Raw genomic sequence first — 23,256 nt, 5'->3', positions numbered from 1 at the left:
TTGTCTCATGTGTCGTGAAGCCACCAGAAGGTTGGTTTGTTGTTGTTTTTTTGTCCTTTTCTGATTTGGAAGCCCAGCTAAATGGCCGCGTCCTCTGAAGCCTACGTGAAGGAGCTCAGGCCCTGCACGGGACACCACGGGCCTGCAAGAAAATTCAACTTGGTGTCATTTCTTGGTAGGACACTCGTTTTCTTTCTCCCTCCCGCTGGATGTGAAGTGAAGTTTGTTTGAACTTTGGAATGGTCGACAGTTGAGTTTTTTTTGCACAAACCTTCCATGTGTCTTGGTGTTATCAGGTCTCCTCGTTTATAAAATGCACACCAGTGCCGTCTCCCATTATGGTGAAGCGTTGGACGGAGTTCATGGACGTCCTACACGACTTCAGAAGCGGTGACTCCGTGCAGCTTGGTTTCTGCCGACGACAGTTAGCTGCCTGCCTGTCACAGTTGAACGCTGTCCTTTGGTTTGCTCAGAATTGCCTTTTGGTAAGAAACGTCTGACATTCGTGACTGCAAGCTGGCCCACTTGAAATGACCGAACTGCAGCAGGATTTCTCTTCGCTTGCTTTCCTTGGCAGTACCCGTTAAACATGGCAAATGCAGCTGGCATATATTTTTAAGTCAGTCTTGACAAGGAAGACGTGGGGAAAAAAAAATGATGCAGAATGATTGACACACCATGCTGGCTTGTGGACGTGCGTAAAATTACTGCCATCTCTACTTCTGCTTCGTATTCCACAAGGACTTGTTAACAATTGTGAGACCCATCAATGCCTTCCTAGCCAGTTTCACGGCTGGCATTTCCATTCTACATGTGTTGGCACATTTGTCAGATGTTGGAATACACACAGTGGCTGGGCTCACGAATCACACCAGTAGAGCAAAAATCCATGGGGCTGTAGTCAACTGATACACCAGAATCTGCCATTGTCATGTAATTATAGTCTGGATTCTTTGTAGGCCAGGTTCTGGGGTACAGACGATCGCCACTTGGATCGTATATGGCATAGTCAAAGCTCGATCCTGAAGATACCCGGTCCACTGAATGGCTGTGTCTGCTCTGCACTGCCGAGTCTTTATCCGACCCCTCGCAAGAAGCCGTAGAGAAGAGAGTCTGGAGAGGACGTTCTTCCTCAAGAACATCTTGGCTCCTGGGGTTATCCAGCTGGCTAGCACTGTTTACAAAGGAGTGGCCGAGAGGAATGCTTTGGTTTAGGGTCACATAGACATCTTTGGACTCCAGTGGGGCTTGGTCTCCACTCTCGAGCAGAAACATTCCATTGGACTGAATGAACGGCCAAGGCGCTGTCCTTACGTCCTCTTGATGGTCTTTTAACTCATTCATGGCTACTTGGCCTTCTGTAAAGGACAATATGTGGCTGCCCTGCTCTTTGTCTTCTTCTTTACTGCTTAGGAAGTACTGTTCATTTTTGGAGGGTTTGGCTGGTACTGGTTTGCTGGTGGGTAGCAGGATGGGCTTGATCTCGGAGAGAACCTCCAACGATACTGCCACATCTTCAAAGTAGAGGAACGTTGGACTCCACCACAGGTAGGCATTGCTTTGCCCAAGCCATTCCTGGTACGAAAAAAAATATATAAGAAAAATATGTTACACAGAACAAGAAATATTTACCAAATAGTGAGTGTGTCTACACAAGATGATATACTGTACTTGCTCTGTCCTTCTAGATTTTTCTCTAGCAAACTTTACGTTTTATTTACAGCATCGGCACAAAACGAGTTGCTCTTACACTTGAGACTTTTTGACCATACAAGTGTGATACATCTCATGCCCTGTCACACCTGTTTATGATATACAGCTACAACGTTCACATCCACTTAGTACTATCGTTTATTTTTATCAATTTCCTCTCCCTGCTTTCCCCAAACAGTTGTACTGTTTTGTGTATTTTAATAATTTATTACTTCATCAGCAAAACACAAGGATAAGATAGACAGATGTAATGTGGAGTGAGTATCGAGCGATCTAATCCTGCCAACTACACTAAGACAGATAGATATTTTAGTGTAGTTGGCAGGATTAGATACATAGAAAGGCACTATATAAGAGAGATATTCATTTCAGTATAGTCGGCAGGACCACAAAATTACATTGCACAAGATAAATATCTATCTATCTATCTTGTGTAGTGTAATTTTGTGATCCTGCCGACTATACTGAAATGAATATCTATCTATTAGATAGATAGATAGAAAGGCACTATATAATAGATAGAGAGATATTCATTTTAGTATAGTCGGCAGGATCACAAAATTAGATAGACAGGCATTCTAGTCTAGTTGCAGGATTAGATACTTAGAAAGGCACTATATAAGAGAGAGATATTCATTTCAGTATAGTCAGCAGGATCACAAAATTACATTGCACAAGATAGATATATATTTTAGTGTAGTTGGTAGGATTAGATATTATCTATCTATCCATCCATCCATCCCTATTTCTTAATTAGAAGACATTTCTGCCTGTTAATGAAACCTGGCATTTGGCTAAGGAGCTTGTGTCTGCTCTCGCTGTGCAGCAGAATAACTCTCTACCTATTTGGTTTTTTGTGAGAAAAATCAATGAAATGTCCCATGGATCACAGGAAATCTTGCCCATCTGTCCACTGTGGTTGTTATTTTATTTCAGAATTCTAAAAGCAGCAGCTTTATGATGAACACAGACTGGTGCTTATGGTGCCTGCTTAGCTGGGCGTCCGTCTTCACACAGGCGCTGTACATACGCGTACATGTCACAAATTATAGCATGTGATGTTAAAGCAAGACAGCTGGGACACGTCATCTTGATAGTCCGTAAAGGATAAGTGACCATAGAGATGTGAGTTGAAATTAAAATTATATTGCTTGGCTAAAAACCAAATTTGCTAAGTAGCTTTAAGATTCCGTGTTGTAGATACACGACCGAGGTGCCAAGATGATCTGCAGTATGAAAGAGCCCAGTGATGCCAATGTAAACCGGTAGTCCATGCGTAAAGGGCCCCGTCTTGCATGGCTTACTGTGTCTGCGTACCTGAAAGTTGCCTTTATAAACGGTGAACAGCCCTGCAAACTTGTTTTCTGGAGTGGGAATCAGAGGCCACATTTTCTTCAACAAAAACCTTGAAAAGAAAACACTGATTACAGAAGGAGAACACGACCGAGTGTGGCGTTGACATTCTGTTTGTTTTAAGAATACCCCCTTGAACCACATTTTAATTGTAGAAAGGTTCTATAAATGAGAAAATAACTGGCTGCTCGTTAGTCGTACTAAGTCACATTAGTTAGAGAGTTGTTTTTTATTTTAACAGGTATTAATAGAAGTAAAACAGCTTTAAAAAATTAAAATGCATTTTCTTTAGAAATAAAAAGTGAAGGATTAGAGTTCAGTCCTTAACGTACCTTCGATGTGACAGGAAAGTGGTGATGAACAGGACAAGCAGGATGAGCAACAAAATCAAACTCAGTGACAGGATTAATGGATCGACATCTAAAGGCCAAAAACAGGAGAGACGAACATTAAGATGTTTCAGTTTAAAAAAAAATAAGAATTAGTAAAAGCAATCAATCAGCAGCCTAGCGCTCTGGTGCATCGGTCGTCAACCTGTCCGTGGTGTCGCGTGTTACACTGTTACTCTGCGTGCCCACATAATGTTACATCGTATGTGGTGTCAGAACTGGTTTGGTTACAATGGCCTTCAAAAGGATAAACTTATTGCTCAGTCAGCATTTTAAAATACACAAAATCACTCGTGAAAAGAAGGTTTTGTCAATGTTCTGTATAACTACGTTCGGTGGCTTTATTTTTGGTTCCAATGATTTGACTAAAACAAGTAGTTTGTTCCTCAAAGCCAGAAACGGCCCTCTTTATAGCTTCACGTTTCTCATCAGAGGTTTTAAACGTGACCTGCTGTTTAGTTTGATGATGATGATGATGATGATGATGTCTTGATGTACGACACGCGACGCTTTCACAGCATAACACACACGTGGCACGATCCTTTTGTTGTACAAATCGTATTTATTCGTCTTTCAGGAATCCTTTTAGGGCAGCAAATTACTGAATAATAACGAGGTCTGCTTTAACACACCACGGCCTGCACTGAACACGTCGGCGAGGGTGTGAATGTGTGCGCGGTAATTAAAATAGATTATTCACTACATTTCAGTTCAATCAGAGTGCCACTGAAAATCGTGCTGCTTTTTATATCCTCCTCCCATTAGCGTAACCTGCTCGTAAAGACTGGCAAACCAAACGGTGTGCTGACGGCCTTCTTGTTCGATTTAAAGGCGTTTTATTTTTTTTATTATTATCCGTGTGTAAAGTTCACTGAGCAGCTATCAGTTTCTCCATATTGTGTGCTAATGAAGATCTTATTATGAAGTGACTGATACCACACAGGTGGCGCAGTGGGCAGCGCTGCTGCCTCGCAGTTAGGAGACCCATCTGGGTTCACTTCCCTGCGTGGAGTTTGCATGTCCTCCCCGTGTCTGCGTGGGTCCCACAGTCCAAAGACATGCAGGTGAGGTGCGTTGACAATCCTAAATTGTCCTTAGTGTGTGTGTGCCCTGCGGTGGGCTGGCACCCTGCCTTGCGCTCTGTGTTGGCTGGGATTGGCTCCTGCAGACCCTGTAGTTAGTTGGATAATGGATGGATGATACCACACATCATCTAGGGAAAGCTCTGGCAAATGACAGGAGGCGTTTCAAATATGGACACTTGACGTTACTGCATTCCTCCAGTTCGGCTTTACTCAATACAGCAGAAGATAATTTCACCGAATGCCCCTCTTGTTGTTCTGCTACAGGACTAACTGTGGAGTTCATAAGTGTGTCGTCTTTGACTAACTGCTGTAGACTTGAAATGTCTTCCTTAACTCGGAGCATTACAGTCAGCACCGCTCTCAAAAAGGACAAAGCTTCTGATCAGTAGTGAGGGCTTTGGAATAAGAACGTAGCAGATACAGAAAGACGACCTTACAGACCGCATGCAGCCTTTTAAATGCAATTATCAAGCAAAATAGTCGAAGGTTCTCACCTGACGGAGTTTCTAAAGAGACCTCTCTGGACCAGGCACTCCAGGAGCCATTAAAGGACTGCGAGTCCAGTTTGGACCTGATGAGAATCGCATAACGTGTCCACGGCTTGAGGTTATTCAGGACACAGTATTTATTCTCATTGACTATCACCGTCTGTAATAATAATAATAAAAATTATAGTCATTTTAAACACTGAAAGGTCACAGTTTGTGCACTAAGCACTCATTTATTTGTTTAAAGCAACAGGCCCTGAGAAAGCAGACGAAAACGCCCTGCCAGGTCCAAGGCCAACTGTGGAAGAATAATTTTAGGGTAACACAGCATTGATCTTAAAGAAATAGCATGAAGGGTTAATGAAACCTGTTCAGTCACACCAGGAAACCAAATAACGGTCAAGTGAGCAACAAAATGAACACTGAAATATAGGAATTGATTTAGGAAAAATACTGAGATAGGCAAGTAAATAAAGAAGCTACCAGAAGAAGGGGTGATGGAATATCCAAAGTGACCTGAAGGGTGACTAAGAGGAGACTGCGAAATCGGCAGATGTCCTCTAAACAACCAGAATGGACACTTGTTAGGTCGCGGTGAGGGGTGAGGGCTTCACCTCCGAGGAAACGGAAAACTCACTTAGCCGCTAATAACACAAGCGAGGCCAGCACGTCCGCAAAAAGAAAGACAAAGTCGCTTAGCTGCTAACATCGGCACAACGGTGTCCCTTTTGCATCTCCTCCTGACGCTAAGGCACAAGCGATGTGAGCACATCGGCAAAACGAATCCTCTTAGGAGAGAGACGTTCACAGTTGTTCCTTTCAATTACCTGACATCTCTACGTTTGAGTTTTTTTCTGATGATTTCAACAGTTTGCAGGACCCCCGGCTTTTTACAGCACAGCTAGTGTAATATAACAGACTTGTACTGTAAACCAAGCAGAGTGAAACGTACGCCGGACTGACACTGCGTGTAAATCCAGCAGCTCTGCTCGCTCTCGCCAGGCTGTAACGGACTGTTTTTGATGAACGCTCGCTCCCTGCAAGGCGCTTTGCTGAGGAGTAACTAAAAGATGCCATGAACGGCGTTTCTCCTGCCTGATTACTGACGTCTCCTGTTGGAGGATACGTTTCTTTATTTAATAGGTCATTTCTTTATGTATAAAAATCAGTTTGTTTTTTTCTTCTTTGGCTAGTTATCAAAAACTTGTCTACACGCCTGGCATATAAAAAAAAATTAAAAAAAATCACAAAAAGACAAAAGGCTTGGAGCACAAGAGCTAAACACAAAACAAGACGAGCAGCTGAAGAGCTCAGTGCCCTGTTAGCCGGACGAGAAACTAAAACATGGAGTAGAGTAGGAAAGGAAGAAAGCGCCTGCTGCCTCGTCAGCTGATTTGTCATTAGTCACGGCGGGCAGACGCCCTGATAAGGGTCGCGTTTCTGGCAGTTGAGGCTGTCGGTCGGAGGAAGTGAATTTTATTCTCCTGTGTTTTCTGGATATTCTTGCTACTTCTTTTCTGTGCATTTTTCCCTAATTTGACTCTCACGGAAACATCGACTCAGTTTGGGCCGACAGGAAGTTGTGTGTGCCTTAACTTCACAGGGAGGCCGTGTGCCAGCTCTTCATTCTTGGGCGCCGGTTCAGTTCACTTCACTTCAGAGGAGTTCCCACGTGCATTTGCTGTCCCGGATACACAAATCCCATGTGAGGCTGCCGTCTGGCGTCTCCACATTCTTCCAGTGCGTCTGCGAGTTTTCGACGGGCACTCTGTTTAACTGGCAGTTTTACACTGGCGCCACACTGATGTGAGTTTTGGGTGTGGGTGCGAGTGGACCTTGTGCAGCTTCGTTGTCCCGTCCAGGGTTGGCTCCGTGCGACTGGAGAGGCTGCGGTGCCGCTCCTCCACCACCCTGGCAGTTTAAATGGGCTGAAGATTGTTCTGTTGTGTTACGCTGACCTGCCACTGAGCGCTGGGTAAGAACAGGGTTTAGTGTTCGTTAATTACAAAGATCAGACAAATGTAAGGAGGGCTGTCCAACCAAGAACAGCCTGCCAATCTCCATTGAAGTCACTTTTCCAGAACTTCGTCCACCTGAGATGCACACATTCCTTACGTTCTGCTCCATAACTCCTAACTATTGTTTGTGCAAAGCCATTTAAAGTCACTTAACAGGCACCTCCGATTTAATTGTCACCATTTGTTTTATTATGTCACCTCTTAGGGCTCATTTATACTTCACGCGACGCGACGCATGCTGCAGCGGACGCTCCTGCTACGCAAGCGTTGAAGTGTTTATACTTGCGCGCGTACTTAACGTAAAGCTGGAGGAGTCCACCAGGTGGCAGTGTGAGATATTGTCACGGTGAGAACATGTTTGGCTTCTCTGTGTTGTGAATTGCCTAAAACACCTATTAAATTCCGATAACACCTTACCGCAATATCTGTGAAAAGGATGTTTATTGATTAAATCCATCAACCCAGGGATGTGCCCATTCCAACAAGCATTGGGCACGACTGAGAAACAGTCCCTGGACGAGGTCTCTGCTCATCGCAAGGTGAATACAAGCACTCGCATACACTAGCGTCATTTTAGCGGCACCAAATCCCCAAATCTGCTTATCTTTGAAAGGAAACCGAAGCACAGTGTGGAATACAAGCAGGAAATACCAGCAACGTAACTCTCTGCGAGACAGCAGTGCTATTGCTCTGCCACCGTGTCACCCCCATGTGTGTAATTATTAACAGTATTCATTATTTAAATGAAATTATACGTAAAATGTAACATACACACTTTAATGCATTTCATCATGAAAGTGATATCAAGTATGAATCTAAAGATTCTAAATGTGCAGAGAGTTGGAATATCATACATTTAATTTGTTCTGTGTGGTGATCTTTTGCTGCTTGCCGCAGCTGTCAGGTCCAAGAAGCTCGTAGCGATTAAAACTGGGATGACGTTTACGACGGTCTGCTTTAATGATAAAGTAAACTACGAGGTTAAAGTGGACAATTCGGGATTAAAGCCGAAATTTCCACTTTAATCACAAAATACACGTTTTCACCGCGTCAAATATAACGCTATACATTATGTTGCTGTTGTTAAGTTGCAAAAATAAAAAAATTAAAAAAGACGACACAAAAGATGGTATGTGAGACTTTTAAAATGTGTTGTGTCATTACATTCGGGAACTATCTACATGTGACAGAAAGCCTCTATGCCGATCCTACGGGATGGATGCTTCGATGTGGTGAAGCAAAATGCCGACATACAAATGCATTCGTGGTGCTTTTATATTCAAGCGTCGCATATTCCCGATCGTAATGACACGATACATTTTAAAAGTGTCAGTGCCGTCTTTTTTTTTGCAACTTCACATCGGCAACATAATGTATAGCGCTGTATTTGAGCCACTGAGAAAAAAATAAAAGACACGGTGAAAACGTGTATTTTGTGATTAAAGTGGAAATTTCGGCTTTAATCTCGAAATGTCCACTTTAACCTCGTAGTTTATATTATTAATAAAGCAGACCGTCGTAAACGTCATCCCAGTTTTCATCGCTACGAGCTTCTTGTACCTGACAGCAGGTAAAGTACAAAAATAAAAAATAGACGGCACAAAAGATGGTATGTGAGACTTTTAAAATGTATCGTGTCATTACGATCGGGAATATGCGACGCTTGAATATAAAAGCACCACGAATGCATCTGTATGTCGGCATTTTGCTTCGACACTTTGAACCATTCATCAAACAGCAAAGCGCGCACATCGATCCCCGAAGGATCTCCATAGAGGCTTGCTGTCACATGTAGATAGTAAACAGAGACTCTGACGTCACGTTCCGACTTTTAGCACACTGCGCCCCCCGACTTTTTGCTGGTACTGCAACTCGCGCACGCGTCGCGTTAATTTCTGAGGACCTGCTCAGAGGACGCGTGAAATGAACGCTGGGAACGCGTGGCAGCCATGATGCGGACGCGTACGCGTTCTGAGCGTGAAGTATAAATGAGCCCTTAATCTCTGCTTTATTGACAAAAATATGTTTTATCTGCAAAAAAGTGCATTTAAAAGAAGTTCAACCAAATCTTATTTCATTTAAAATGTTCCACAGTGAATGCTACTGTAATTCTGTAGATGTGTTTGGGACGTGCGTGTCTTCTAAAAACGCCATTTCATACTTTAGTTTTAACGTCTAATGAGTGTTTGTTTGTTTGCAAGAAGTCTGAAGGTTTCAGCCACTGGTTTATAGAGAGGAGTCAAGCAAAAGGACCCCTTTGACTGGCGAACTAGAAAGATTACAATATGAAGGCTTTGGAGGCGACTCGCGTACATCTCGCCTGCAGATCTTTGTAGTTGGCCAGTCAAAGGGCTCGTTGTGCTTGACGTCTCTCGACGTCCTTGGCGGCTAACAGGGTACAACACCCCAGCGCTACAAGCCACCTGCGCCACATTGAGTCAGTCAGTAACAGGGAGGCCGACTTCCTTTACTTCTCGTACGGTGCGCACATTTAATCAAAGGAAGGCCACATGATTCAATAGCCTGTTTGCAGTTCCTTTTTTAAAACTCTTCAGTGATGATAATAAATGTAAAAATCCAGGGAAAGGCAAAAACATTTTAATACGGTGCATCCAAAATCTAACAGATGATGTTACCTTTCGCTGGTCAGACCCCAAAGGAGCGTAACTGACTTCATACTTGAGGTAAACATCTGAGTGAATAAAGTCCGCTTTCTGAAGCCATTTCACGTAGAGCTGCCCCGCTTTTCCTGTCTGAATAACGGTCACGTTGGTCGGGGGATCAAGAAGCACTGTGCCAAAAAAACAAAAAAGTTAAAAAGTTCAAGTACACTTCAAAGATTAACACGGGCCAAAGACATACCGTGGCAGAATTAGTCGACTGTAAAGCCCCCCACCTGCGGACCACCACTGTGTGTGTTTACCAAGGGCTGCCGCGCTCTCAGTGTTGTGGATGGCGACTGCAGATTGTTGTGAAGGTGAAGGCGGTTAACGTGCGACCGTCTCCTCCGGGGTGACATTGTATAAAATATATCGGTGTTTCTAACAAAGCCAACAGATGTGTTTGGTATTTTATAATTCTAGATTAAGGAAGTCTCTTCAGAAAGTGGCCGCCATCTCCTTCTTGTTGTTTGTCTTAGACTGGCCTACCCCTACTACAGGTTTGTGGGGGTTAAGGCCAGGTACACCAGGGTCCCTAATCTTAAAAACGAGTGGCGCCCGCTTCCTCAACAAGAGCCGCTCTCTCCCTTTTCTTTTCATTAGGATGTTAGAAACGAGTCATTCAGCCCGACAGACTCGCCAATCCTGTCCACCTAACATAAGAAATGAAAGAAACAGACGACATATCTGTAAGCAGAGCTATTCAGATTTCGAAATGTCGCTAGCCGCTGAAACTCTTTTTAATACAATAGCGACTGCAAATTAAAAAGCTGTTGTAGCCCCACTAAATTTCAGTTCAGTAAAAAATTCATCTAATAGTAGGATTTGGATTGTGGCCTGCAGAAACATCTTGTAAACACACACACACACACACACCAGGGACACACTGTAGACCCCTCTGATCTTCTATCCATCCATCCATCCATCCGTTGTCCAGCCTGTTGAATCCGAACACAGGGTCATGAGGGTCTGCTGGAGCCAGTCCCAGCCAACATGGGGCGCAAGGCAGGGAACAAACCCCGGGCAGGGTGCCAGCCCACCACAGGGCACACACAAACACACCAAAGGGACAATTTAGGATCCCCAATGCACCTGACCTGCTTGTCTTTGGACTGTGGGAGGAAACCCACGCAGACACGGGGAGAACATGCAAACTCCACGCAGGGAGGACCCGGGAAGCGAGCCCAGATGGGTCTCCTTACTACAAGGCAGCAGCGCCACCGTGCCACCCCCCCGTGATCTTCTGTGTGTTTTTACTAGTTCACTTTATTTAGTTCAGGGGTCCTCGGGCCCAGTCCTGGATGGCCGCAGTGGCAGCAGGTTTTTATTTTCACTCGACTGCTTAACTAGAAAGCGATTTTTGCCAATAATTTCATTTCATGGCTTGTTTGTCCTTTAACTCTGCCATGTCAGCTCATTCTCGTATCCTCGATTTTCTTCCCCTTTCTAATGATGTCCTCCAAATGATTTGAAGCCTAAAATGGAGGAGTCATTCTCAGTCCTTCACTTTCCTTCCAAGTATTTCATTAAAGCACGATAAATACACACGGGTGTCAATGGTAGCAAGCTGAATGGAGAAATGCTGCTCTCTTTTGTCGTCTGCGTGTTATTGCTACTGTGGTGGGCTGGCACCCCGTGTTGGCCTCGGTTGACTCCAGCAGACCCCCTGACCCTGTAGTTAGGATATAGCAGGTTGGATAATGGATGGATGTTATTGATTATTAGCAGCCCTTAAAATCTGACTAAATAAGACTAAAATAAGCAGTTAATGAGCGAGACCACTGAAGTGAAGCAGAAGTGTTACTTGAGCAATAAGGGCTTCTTATTAGGCCATTGGGTCGGAGCAAAAACCTGCAGCCACTGCGGCCCCCCAGGACTATGATGGAGGAGCCCTGATTTAGGGTCTTCCTCAGTGTCCTTTAATCAGAGGCTCAAATGACATCCGCTTATCTGTACACTTAATCTTAATCTCAGTAAAGTGGAGGACGTGTTCACTTGATGAATGCGCGCGTTTAGATAACAGAACTACAAGACACTCGGCTGATTTGTTCTAAAGTATTGGATTCTATAGAAAGTCAGGAGGCAATCTGAAGAGTCAACACGAACTGTCACTGAAGTGTGTCTACGACTACTGAAGGTAATCTGCAGATCTTACCAACTTGATCGACGTAAATTTGTCTTCTGCGTTGTTCTGCGTTGCTTCTGTTCACCACAATATCCATCAGGGTGAAGGAGAAAACATTATAAATGAAGCAGAGGTAGCGCGTCTTGTTGTTGGCAAGACGATGAAGAGTCAGGTTGCATGTACAAGCATCTTCATTTCTGTAAAGAGAATTTGTTTTGTTTTTTTTACTAAAGTCTATACAACTGCTTTTCACGATACCCACAAGTGCCCGTGCATTTCGTAAATTGAAATCGTTCAGGAGACGTTTATCGTGCCTCTTCAGCTGGGTGTGTAAACCTGAGGAAGTCACTTAAGTGGACAGTCCTGTCTGTTCATCTGCACGTGAAGAGCACTTTAGCTTGGAATTCTACCAGAAAAGACCGACTGACTGATCAACATCCGCACGTGTCATGCAGAGACTTTTATGAAGAATATGTAAATTATAATAAAATGCAGTCAAAGAGTAAACGCTGCTTAGTGTTTAACAAGTCAATGAAGCGGCGCCATTGAAACAGACGAGCGCCGTTACTCACTCGTATTTATAATAGAAGGAGTAGCTGTCTGCACTGAATGGAGAACTTTCATCCCAGAAGCAGATGAGGTGTTTCAGGTCCTCTGTGAAGCACTTGGGGTCTTCTGGTTCCACAGCCAGCAATACTGCAGCTAGGAGAGAGAAAGAGCAGCAAAGATCAAAGAGCATTAGGAGAGGCGAGGAATATTATAATGGTGTGAGTTTACAAAGCAAGGGGCCGAGTACAATGAAAATGATCCGTGGGACTCGCTTCTGATGCTAAACACGAGGGGCTGCCGCTCTTATACAACATTTATTTATACTGTATAGCACATTTTCATACAAAAAGTAGCTCAAAGTGCTTTACATAATAAAGAATAGAAAGATAAAAGACAAAATAAGAAATTAAAATAAGACAACATTAGTTAACATAGAAAAGGAGTAAGGTCTGATGGCCAGGGTGGACAGAAAAAAAAAAAAATCAAATCTGCAGGGGTTCAGAGGCCACGGGACCACCCAGTCCCCTCTGGGCATTCTACCTAACATCAATGAAACAGTCGTCTTTGGATTTAGGGTTCTCACGGAGTCGCTTCATGTCACTTGATACATACACAGGGGTCTCGAACTCCGGGCCTGGAGGGCCGCAGCGGCTGCAGGTTTTCATTCTCACCCTGTTCCTAATCAGTTTCCAGTTTTCACTGCTAATTCACTTCTTTTCCCTTCATTTTAATAGCCCGTTTTTTAAGGATTCAGTCCTCTGAATTGATTTGTTTTTTCATTAAATGGCAGCCAAACAGAAATAAGACGTGAAACGAGCCGACAGGCGACCAGCTAAACTGGGGCTTCAAACTCCAATCACTTTCTTAATGAGAAGCCGATTCTCCCTGTTAATTAAACTCGTTATTGAATATCATGACTTGTTGTTGCTCTCATTCTGCCACATTTCTAAAACTGCTGATTTTTCTTTTTTCTAGATGTTTTGGTGACCTGAGCAGATCAGCCTTACTGAGGCCTTCACCTTTCTTTATTTTCAGATAATGTGTGATGGCCGCAGGTGAGCTGGTCAGGTGGCAAATCATTTTGGGTCTCCTTATTGTTTGGCTGCTAATTAAGGAAAACGAAACAACTAAGGGGTCTGAGTCAAGTGAATTAAAACGAAGGCAAAAGAAGTGAATTAGCAGCCAGACAAGGTCACTGATGAAGAAGATGGTTAGAATGAAAACCCTCCAGGACTGGAGTTGGACACCCGGGGTCTACAGTAAGTGCACAACAAACGTCTGCTCTGTGCTAACAAGACGACTAAGAAGAATGAGCGTCAAGTGGTGTGCGCTGTGTCCTGGTAAGTGGCTTTTACACTGGAGGCCAAATTGACTTTTATTTACATTATTTATATTCTTTTCTACAGGGAAGTCCTAGAAGTGTTTGGCTCACATTTCTGTCAAATCTTCTAAGACAGTTGAACGAGAATTCACTTTATTGTTGGTGTGTTTCATCTGCTCATTCCCTTTAAGTGACTTTGAGAAAAGTAATCAGGAGTGACAGAATTTTAAAAGTAATTTATGAGTGACATAGACAGCTGAATAATAAATACAAAGAATAAAAGATCTGTACAAAACTGTTTCAAAACCTGGCAGGATCTACTCAATCACATTTTAGAATTGCCCGTTAATTTGAGGAAGTGGATTCTCTCCCCTCTTTTTTTTTTATTCTATTTATTTGTATTTGTGTATTCATTTTTCTTATTGCTTATTTTTACTAGTTTACAGTTTTACTCCGCTGGCCTGGCTCTCTTTCTCATGGATGGGGGGTCGACTTGACCTGCTTGTATGGGATGCTCTTTGATTTTAATAAAGTCAGTCAGTCAGTGTCCAACACAGGGTCACGGGGGTCTGCTGGAGCCAATCCCAGCCAGCACAGGGCGCTGGGCAGGGTGCCAGCCTACCGAAGGGCACACACACACACCAAGCACATACTAGGGACAATTTAGAATCGCCAATGCACCTAACCTGCATGTCTCTGGACTGTGGGAGGAAACCGGAGCACCGGGTACATAAATAAAACTTATTATTATTATTATTATTAGAAACGTATCCATCGCTTACAACTTATCTGAAATTCTGCTGCCAGGATAATAACCTGCTGTTCTAAATCCACTGAACACATCACACCGATTCTCTCTCAGCGTCACTGGCTCCCTGTTAACTACCGAATACGATACCAAATGCCACTCTTAACATTTCGAGGTCCCCACAACCTCACTGATCTCCTCCAGACTGACTCTCCCCTCTCGCTCCCTCAGACCCTCATCTGCAGCTCGACTTTCTGTGCCACACGTCAGACTCTGTGCTATGGGGGCTCCAGCGTCCTCTCCTGGTGCTCCTCAACTCGGGAATTCTCTTCCCTCTCATATTCGTCAACTCGATTTGATAACACATCTTTTCAAACTGGCATACCAATTGTGAATGTTTCACTGTTACTGCCTGTTATCTTTGTTTGTTTGCTACTTACTGCTTTTTGATGTATCGATCTTTTCATTTTAATTTTATTAGTATTGCTTAATTTCATTGTAAGGCGACCTTGAGTGTTAAGATTAAATAAAATATATTATTATTACTATAATACTGTCACATTTTGATAAAACACTCTACTAATGCATTATAGTTTTACTCAGTCAGTCAGTGTCCAACCCGCTATATCCTAACACAGGGGTCTGCTGGAGCCAATCCCAGTCAGCACAGGGCACAAGGCAGGAAACAAACCCCGGGCAGGGCGCCAGCCCACTGCAGGGCACACACACATCCAGCACACACCAGAGACCATTTAGGATGGCCAGTGCCCCTAACCTGCATGTCTTTGGACTGTGGGAGGAAAGCCAGGCAGACATGGGGAGAACACGCAGGGAGGACCCTCTTAAAATAAAAAAAGCTTTTGTTTGTGTCCTGTCAGAGTTTTAAGGCCCTTGACTTTGTATGTTTTGTCTCTTTTTGACTTAAAGAATATCCGATACTCGCTCCTACTGCCTTCGGGCTCCAATGGCTATGTCTCACTGATTGATCCACAAAGTGGGAGTTTTGTTTCCTCTGCTACAGCATCGTTTTTCTTTACTTTACAGGATTCATGAACTGTAAACCTGTGAGTATTGTGCTTAACCCCCCGTATCACAGCCAAGCCATTGTTACCATTGCAGGCTGTAGAAACGACCAACCGACTGACCGACCAACTTAGCGATCAGAGCACTAAATCAATAAGCGCCTTTTATCACAAAATCTCTCCGCACTTTAAAGAAACGAGGGTCCAGTCTCTTATCTCATAAACATTAAGGCTGATATCTCAAGTGCAGATTAAGGCCTGCGAGAACAGAAGACGTGAAAAGCTCTAAAAACAAAGCAGTAACATTGAAGATGAGTGTGAGTGTGCGTGTTGTGGTCGGTACAACGAGGTCTGCACCTTCAAATGGGCGGTAATGAGGGAAACCTTCTCTGGGGCATTTAGGGCAACTCGGCCCAACACATCATAGCCAAAATAATGAGACCTGCAAGAACATCAGAGTGACGGGAAGACGGGAGAGCTGAGGGCTTAACTCGGAACAAAAGGGTCAACCTGAGGGGTTGGCAAATGCAGAACCGGTGAAAATGGCAGAGCCTCTTCACACCAGTGATTGATAACACACACGGGGCCAGGACACCATGGACAGTCTAAAGAAGGCCTGCAGTCGGTCACGTCCCGTTGTCTGCTGTGCGAGGCCTTCTCTGTGTTTCCTGTAAACGTCTACCGTACTGTGTGTGTGTGTGTGTGTGTGTGTGTGTGTGTGTGTGTTTGGTTTTGTGCTCTTATTGACTCTAACTAGGCGTGTGACCTGGACAATGGCAGACGAGCTTGTGCCGAGTGAATCCCCTCTTTCACTCACATCGCCTGTGTAGGAGCAGCATAAAGAATGAAGAGCGAGTGTTTACTTGAACTCCTCCACACACACACACACACACACAGGGCCGTGTCCAAAAGCACGAGCCGCACATCAGTGTAAGAGCAGAGCCGTCCTGTGACATCACAGAGGCAGCAAGGAGGTCTGCGTTTACGAGATAAGCGGGACAGTCATGGGGGTCTTGGTCAGGACAGTTGGGAGAAACAAACTAAACTGTAAAACGTACGCCTCACATTACTTATGAACGTTCAAAAAAAAAACCTACTGTATCTCCATTACTGCGTTATCAGTATTACAGTATCCTACCAGAGCAGAAGGCCTGCTGAAAGACGTTCATGAGGGCCGATCAACAGAGACGAGATGAAGCAGCGCTGAGGGACTGAAGGGACGTGGGCACTGACAACTGAAGAAAGTGGATGACAAGAGGATGCCAAGGCCAACCTCGGGCAAAACCCAAAGGTATAAAAGAGGACGTGTGACACTAAGCCGCAATCCCAGCTCCATGAGAGACCAACCACGGGAAGCCTTGAGTGCCAGGAGGGCATCGATCTGGCAACTTTAAAAAGGGGGCATCGCAAGACCTGTGACTGTGGCAGACTGTGGCAACTCCTAAGCGGCAGGGAATAACTCGCCATGGAAGAAGTAAACACAAACGAGACGTTCAAAGAAAAGCAGGGATTCATCTTTGAGTCCAAACAACAAAATGCGTTTTTCCACTGATAGGCGCCAAGCAGCATGATGCTCACTTTCTAATAAACAACGCGATCTTCTGAAATTGAAGCACGCTGACTTTGTCTCAATACCACGTGAGGTGGTCTCCGGGTGGACTCTGAATGCCCTCCATACGTTCATATGGGTTTAATCCACAAACTCAAGAGCTACACATCTCACGAACCCCCGACTAGACAACCCATCCTGGGCTCCAGTGATGCCCTCATATTGGGGGTTCATGTAGAGCTGACAATCAGCCTGAAATGGACATTTAGGAGAAGTGAGGAAAAACCTGCAGCTCCACGGAGAACGTATGGACTTTGTGTGGGAAACAACCAGGGCACAATCTTGAAGGGTAGAATGATACGTTTATACCAACACATTCTCAGAGGAGGACGTCTGGTGAAAGATGCCCGTGAGGGCCGATTAACAGAATTGTGCCCTGGTTGTTTCCCACATGAAGTCCATACGTTCTCCGTGGAGCTGCAGGTTTTTCCTCACATCTCCCAAATGTCCATTTCAGGCTAATTGCCAACTCTACATGGGCTCCAAAACAGGGCACAGTTTTTAAACCCATCATACTGTATCTCTGAGGCGGCCACCCTAACCACTGCACCTCCCTAATATAATCAAAAGGCGTGCAAGTTAGAAAGGATGGGGCAAGATAATTATTCATTCTGTAAGATTTATTAAAAACGTTCCTTTTCCAATTTGAAGATGGCACTTTTTCTGGTATATATTTAAGATTATATGAAAATTTCATCTCCATGGTAGGTAGGTAGGTAGGAGCGTGACCTTACAGCGCCCTGGGCCCTCGTTCATTTCTTAACGAAGGTTTCATTCATTGTGGACGTCACGCTCTCTAAAGACTCTCCCAGAATGCTTAGCAACGGTGAACTTGCTCAGTGTTGCGTGAATATGCCCTGTGGTGGGCTGACATAAGATAGCGTTCTGTGTAGCAAATGTTATATTTGAAGTGCACACTGGTCTCCTTCAATGTGCTCTGCTTTGAGTTTAAACACAGGGCTGGCCTTATTTTACAACAGGGGCCATCACACTTGCTTCAGGTTTTCATGCCAGTCTGTTACACTAATGTGTCACCTATACCTAAATAATATATATATATATATATATAATATAGCACTAGTTATGTATCTTAAACTTCTCTGATTGATTTATTATTCAACATGAATCTGCCACAAACAATTTTGTGATTAAGTCAAGAGACAAGAGAGCGAGCTGAACACAGCAGGTGCTTCATTCAACTTCAGCAGCTCCAAACGAGAATTCATTTGATCTTGTGGGTTAGGAAGAAAAAAAAAAGCCAAAAAATAACCTCATAATGTGAAAATATACAATAAAATAGAGAAGAGGGCCGATTTAAATGTAGGATACGTGGTTTCAGTTTTTGTTGAGCTCCGCTTTCCCATTAAACTTCTAATTGCTGAAGGTAAGTAAGTAAGTGAACTTTATTGTCATTCATACCATACGACAGCACAACGGAACGAAATTGCGTTTCTCCAGGCTCAACATGCAGACATAAAGGACAAGCCAAGCGCACACAAGACAACCTCCAGACATTACAAACATTTCACTTCTTACACAGAAAGTAGGTAAGACAGCACAAGGCAGCACAGTACAAACAGTAAATACAAAAGATATATATAGTAGAAATGTAAGCCAGGCAGTAGGTGAAATATAATATGAATATGGCACGGTGGCGCTGTGGGTAGCACTTCTGCCTGGCAGTTAGGAGACCCATCTGGGTTCGCTTCCCGGGTCCTCCCTGCGTGGAGTTTGCATGTTCTCCCCGTGTCTGCCTGGGTTTCCTCCCACAGTCCAGAGACATGCAGGTCAGGTGAATTGGTGATCCTAAATTGTCCCTTTGGTGTGTTTGTGTGTGTCCTGCAGTGGGTTGGCGCCCTGCCCGGGATTGTTTCCTGCCTTGTGCCCTGTGTTAGCTGGGATTGGCTCCAGCAGACCCCCATGACTCTGTGTTCGGATTCAGCGGGTTGGAAAATGGATGGTTATTGCACATCATTTCACAGTGATTGTGTTATTGCACTATATGGATACAATATTTATACATAATATATATACAGCATATACAATGTAATATTCTACAATATTACAATACAATATAATGTATTGTATTGTATTGTATTATAGTGTATAAGGTCACATTGATCTTATTCTGCACTGTAAGATGGTCACACAGCTCCATGAATCGGCCCACAGGTTCCCTTTTTCTTGATTGGCTCATTCTTTGTAAAGAGTTCAGGTGCAGGTTAATAATGCAAAGGGGAATGAAGGATGAGGATGTAAAAACACAAAGTTACACACTGAAATGAAGAAATACTAAATTGGCACATACAACTGTAGTTTGTAAAAGTAAGGTTCTTATAAAAAAAAAAAAAATGTCCCACTTCTGTCCTCATCAACCTGAGTGTCTGGTACACCTGGAGAAACATAAGAGTAATCGATAGGTTCCGATCCATTAATGACATCTACAATATATTTTTTACAATACTAGGTCACAGGGAGTGGGAGCCAATTCTGACTGTCCACCACACTACTTGATCTCTTACTCCAAGTGTCTATCATTCTTTGTGTAAAGAAAAACTTCCTAATGTCTGTGTGAAATTTCCCCTTCAAAAGTTTCCAACTGTGTCCCCGTGTTCTCGATGAACTCATTTTAAAGTCACCGTCTCAATCCACTGGACTAAGTCCCTTCATCATTTTAAACACTTCACTCAGGTCTCCTCTTCATCTTCTTAAGACTCAGCTCTTTTAATCTTCCCTCATCACTCATCCCCTGTAGCCCTGAATCAGCCCTGTTGCTCTTCTCTGTACCTTCTCTTGTGCTGTTATGTCCTTTTTGTGGCCTGGAGACCCAAACTGCACCCAGGACTCCAGATGAGGCCTCACCAGTGTGTTATAAAGATTAAGCAGACCCTCCTATGACTTGTACTCCACACGTCAAGGCGCTATATAACCTGACATTCTGTTAGCCTTCTTAATGGCTTCTGAACACTGTCGGGAAGTCGATAGCTTAGAGTCCACTACGACTCCTAAATCTTCTCATAAGGTGGACACTCGATTTCCTGACCGTCCATTGTGTATTCAAACCTAACCTTTTTACTTCCTTCATGTAATTCTTTACATTTACTGACATTAAATTTCATCTGCCACAAATCTGCCCAAGCCTGTCTGCTGTCCAAGTCCTTCTGTGATGATATGACAGATTCCAAATGATCTGCTAATCCACCTATGTTGGTATCATCTGCAAACTTAACCAGCTTGTTACTTATATTCTTATCTAAATCATTTATAGATATTAAAAACAGCAGCGGCCCAGCACTGAACCCTGTGGAACACCACTCTTAACATTCTAGCCACATCAGGGTCAAAGCAAGATCCAAACTTGGCCAAAGATCCCATACATCTTGGGACTGACCCCAAAACACACCCATACAGTCGCCAGTAAGTTGTGGGCACCTTTTTGGGAGGTGGAATGAAATCAAGATTACGGAAAAGAACCCACGCACACACTGGCAGAATGTTCAAACTCCTCTCTGCACAAGTCACTAAACCACAATGCCACCCCTCGCCAGACTAGGTTTGCCACCTGACCTATGGGGTCAATTTCAACTTCTTAGGAAAGCCAGCAGCATTAACAAGGCATTTGTTTTCAGGCGTTCGCAGTACATGTGATTCACATCTTACCCCATCCAAGTGTACTCAAACCTGAGGGTACACAGAATTGCTTAAAAGGCTGCTACTACGCCTGGTTTTATAATGCCCCCCACAAGTCAATGGAGATTATGTGTAGACTTGAACGAGGTCAATTTTGTGGGGTGTCATCAGACAGAAGGCAGGAAACAAACCCTGGATGGAGTGCAAGTTCAGGACAAGGCTCACTCATCCAGCACCAGTTTTTAGTCACCACAAGTCTTTAGAATAAAAACTCCAGTTAAAGAGGGTCTGGTCAAACTGCCACCTCCCAACAAGGAGACCATGGTTCATGTCCCAAGTGCTCCCTCTGTGGAGCCTGCATGTTCAAAGACTTGCAGGTGAGGTGACCTTGACTGGCCGTAGTCTGTGACTGTGTCCACTCCACGGTGGACTGGCATCCTGTCCAGGGGTTGTTCCTGCCCTGTGCCCAGTGCTTGCTACGACTGGCTCTAGCTTCCCAGCAATTCTGCTCAGGATAAGTGGCTTTGAAAATGGCTTTGGGATGGATGGTTGTTCAAATTCCATGTAGGAAGTGATTGGACTGGGAAGAGAAACAGTAGTTATAGCACTTGTGACAAAATGTTTAAAATTACGACTGGAATAATTAAATAGATGTTGGTAATTTAAAAAAGATACATTTTTCAACTGAAGCTGTTTAAGTGAATATTTAACATTTAAGGTTGGAAGTATTTTCCTTACCGAGTAGCCTTGATGCAGTATATTGCAAGCATTTTGTGAACAGGGGGATTTACGAGTTCTTTTGGGCTGTCTGGACCGTCTTCCGAGTTTAAGTCCAATGACAAGCTTGCGTTTGCTTTTACAGATCATGACCTGTCAGCAGTAAATTGCTTTTATGGGGTAAACAGTGTTTGTGCATTGATCATTTATGATTAATGGACAAGACCTAGAAACTTGTACTGGAACAAGTGGCTTGAAAAACTGGAATCTTTATTTTTCATTTATCCACACTGCACCTGCCCAACAACTTCACCCTGTGGACCTTTGTGTCTCCTGGTAAAAACACGAAATCCAATTGCCCGGCCACGAATGGGTGCAGCAGTCGTTAGCAGAGCTCCTGCCGCTCATCCCCACAGGGTGCGAGTCCAAACCCTGGCCCGATTACTGGGTTGGTGGGTTCTCTTTATTCTCCCTTCTTCACCAGCACCGGGAGCCGCGTGCTGCGTTAACGAGCGACTCCAGGCTGGCCCGGCATGGCGCCGTGTGGCTAACGGCGACCCGTCCAGTTGCGGATCCCGTTTAGCGCACGTAAACTTGAATTGGGAAAGTAAAGAAAACTGATGGGCGTCCATATTACTCCTAACTGAACGGTGTCGTTTCTTATTATGACATTTTTTCTTAGCGTTTACTGCGAAAAAAAAACGAAAGCTGGCCACGAAGTCCAGCAATGCCGTTTTTTTTTTAATTATGGGACTCCAGTCGCCTCGCTCTTTCTTAATGATGCAATTTCTTCTTTTTGTTTGCTTATTTTATTTGAAATGAACGTGGTGGTCTGTAAAGGTGGGCTTTGCAAGGTTTTTTAATCCGTTAAGCACGAACTATCTCCCGTCACACGCTCATGCAGACCCCGCCAGCAAGGCGCATTGCCTACCTTTGCTCTCCAGGGCATCGTTGTAGTTCAGTTCAAGAGCTTGGGTATCCCAGGGGAGGCACACTGAACTCCACGCCACGAGGAACCAGAGGACCCCGTTAATCATCGTCGTTGAGGTGTCAGAGAAGAGCGCGGGGTCGCGTGCGGCATCGCTCGGGAGGTTAGAGGCCACTGTGCAGAGGACGGAGTGGCGCGCGCGCTCCTGAGTCGCTGAGGGAAACGCGCGCCAAGCGAGAAAAGGGGCGTGGCGCTCGAGCGGGAGAGGCGCGGACAGGGCACGCGTAAGTGATGCGCGCGAGCGAGCAACGGCTTCTGTTTACAAAGTGAACGCGCAGAATGGGACCGGTAAGAGGGAGGGTGGGGGTTTCTCTGTGTGTGTGCGCGCGCCTGCGCTGAGTTGGGGGCCCGCTCGGTGTTTCTTGCGGGGACGGAGCCGGACACAACAGGTGCTAAAAGCAACACTTATTGTCGCACTTACTTTGACAAAGTGTCTTTCGTTATGATTTAAGTTTTTAACCATGAGCGGCTAGTTCGAATATCCCTGTGCTCTGGGACCACCAAGCCCAGGCCCAGGGGTCCAGTCCAAGAGTAGAGTGAAGTAAGAAGTACAGTTAGGGGGGTCTTCAGTTACAGCCCACAGTATAAAAGTGGACAATTCCAGCACAAGTCTTGGGGCTTCGTGTCCCGAGCACATGTGGATTGCAGTGCAGTTTACAAAAGAGGCCAACATAATGGAGTCCGGGGGGAGTTTGAGAACAAGGTGACAAAATTGAGTATCGCAGGTGAAGAGCTCAAAGCAAAATGCCAGTGAGTTCCTCCTCCTTTTAACAAAGACCAATCAATGCCATTATCAATTAGATAGAAGTTCACAGAACAAGAGAGTCGTCGAGCTCAGCTT

At 44.4% G+C, this 23,256-nt stretch overlaps 1 protein-coding gene across 1 annotated transcript; it reads right to left on the bottom strand.

Moving 5' to 3' along the window:
• Positions 1 to 22,561, bottom strand: LOC120541179 (erythropoietin receptor-like). Its single transcript, XM_039772572.1, has 8 exons — positions 22,359 to 22,561; positions 12,404 to 12,533; positions 11,862 to 12,028; positions 9,683 to 9,837; positions 5,035 to 5,188; positions 3,399 to 3,486; positions 3,031 to 3,118; positions 1 to 1,575 (listed from the first exon to the last, which is right to left on the bottom strand). The coding sequence occupies exons 1-8, from the start codon at positions 22,462 to 22,464 to the stop codon at positions 829 to 831; spliced, it is 1,635 nt and encodes a 544-aa protein (XP_039628506.1). The 5' UTR covers positions 22,465 to 22,561; the 3' UTR covers positions 1 to 828.
• Positions 22,562 to 23,256: the final 695 nt, after the last annotated feature.

The sequence above is a fragment of the Polypterus senegalus genome, chromosome 12 (assembly GCF_016835505.1).
Source record: "Polypterus senegalus isolate Bchr_013 chromosome 12, ASM1683550v1, whole genome shotgun sequence".
NCBI lineage: Eukaryota > Metazoa > Chordata > Cladistia > Polypteriformes > Polypteridae > Polypterus > Polypterus senegalus.
The sequence above is the reverse complement of the archived record's forward strand: the minus strand, read 5'-3'. Positions and strand labels throughout refer to the sequence as shown.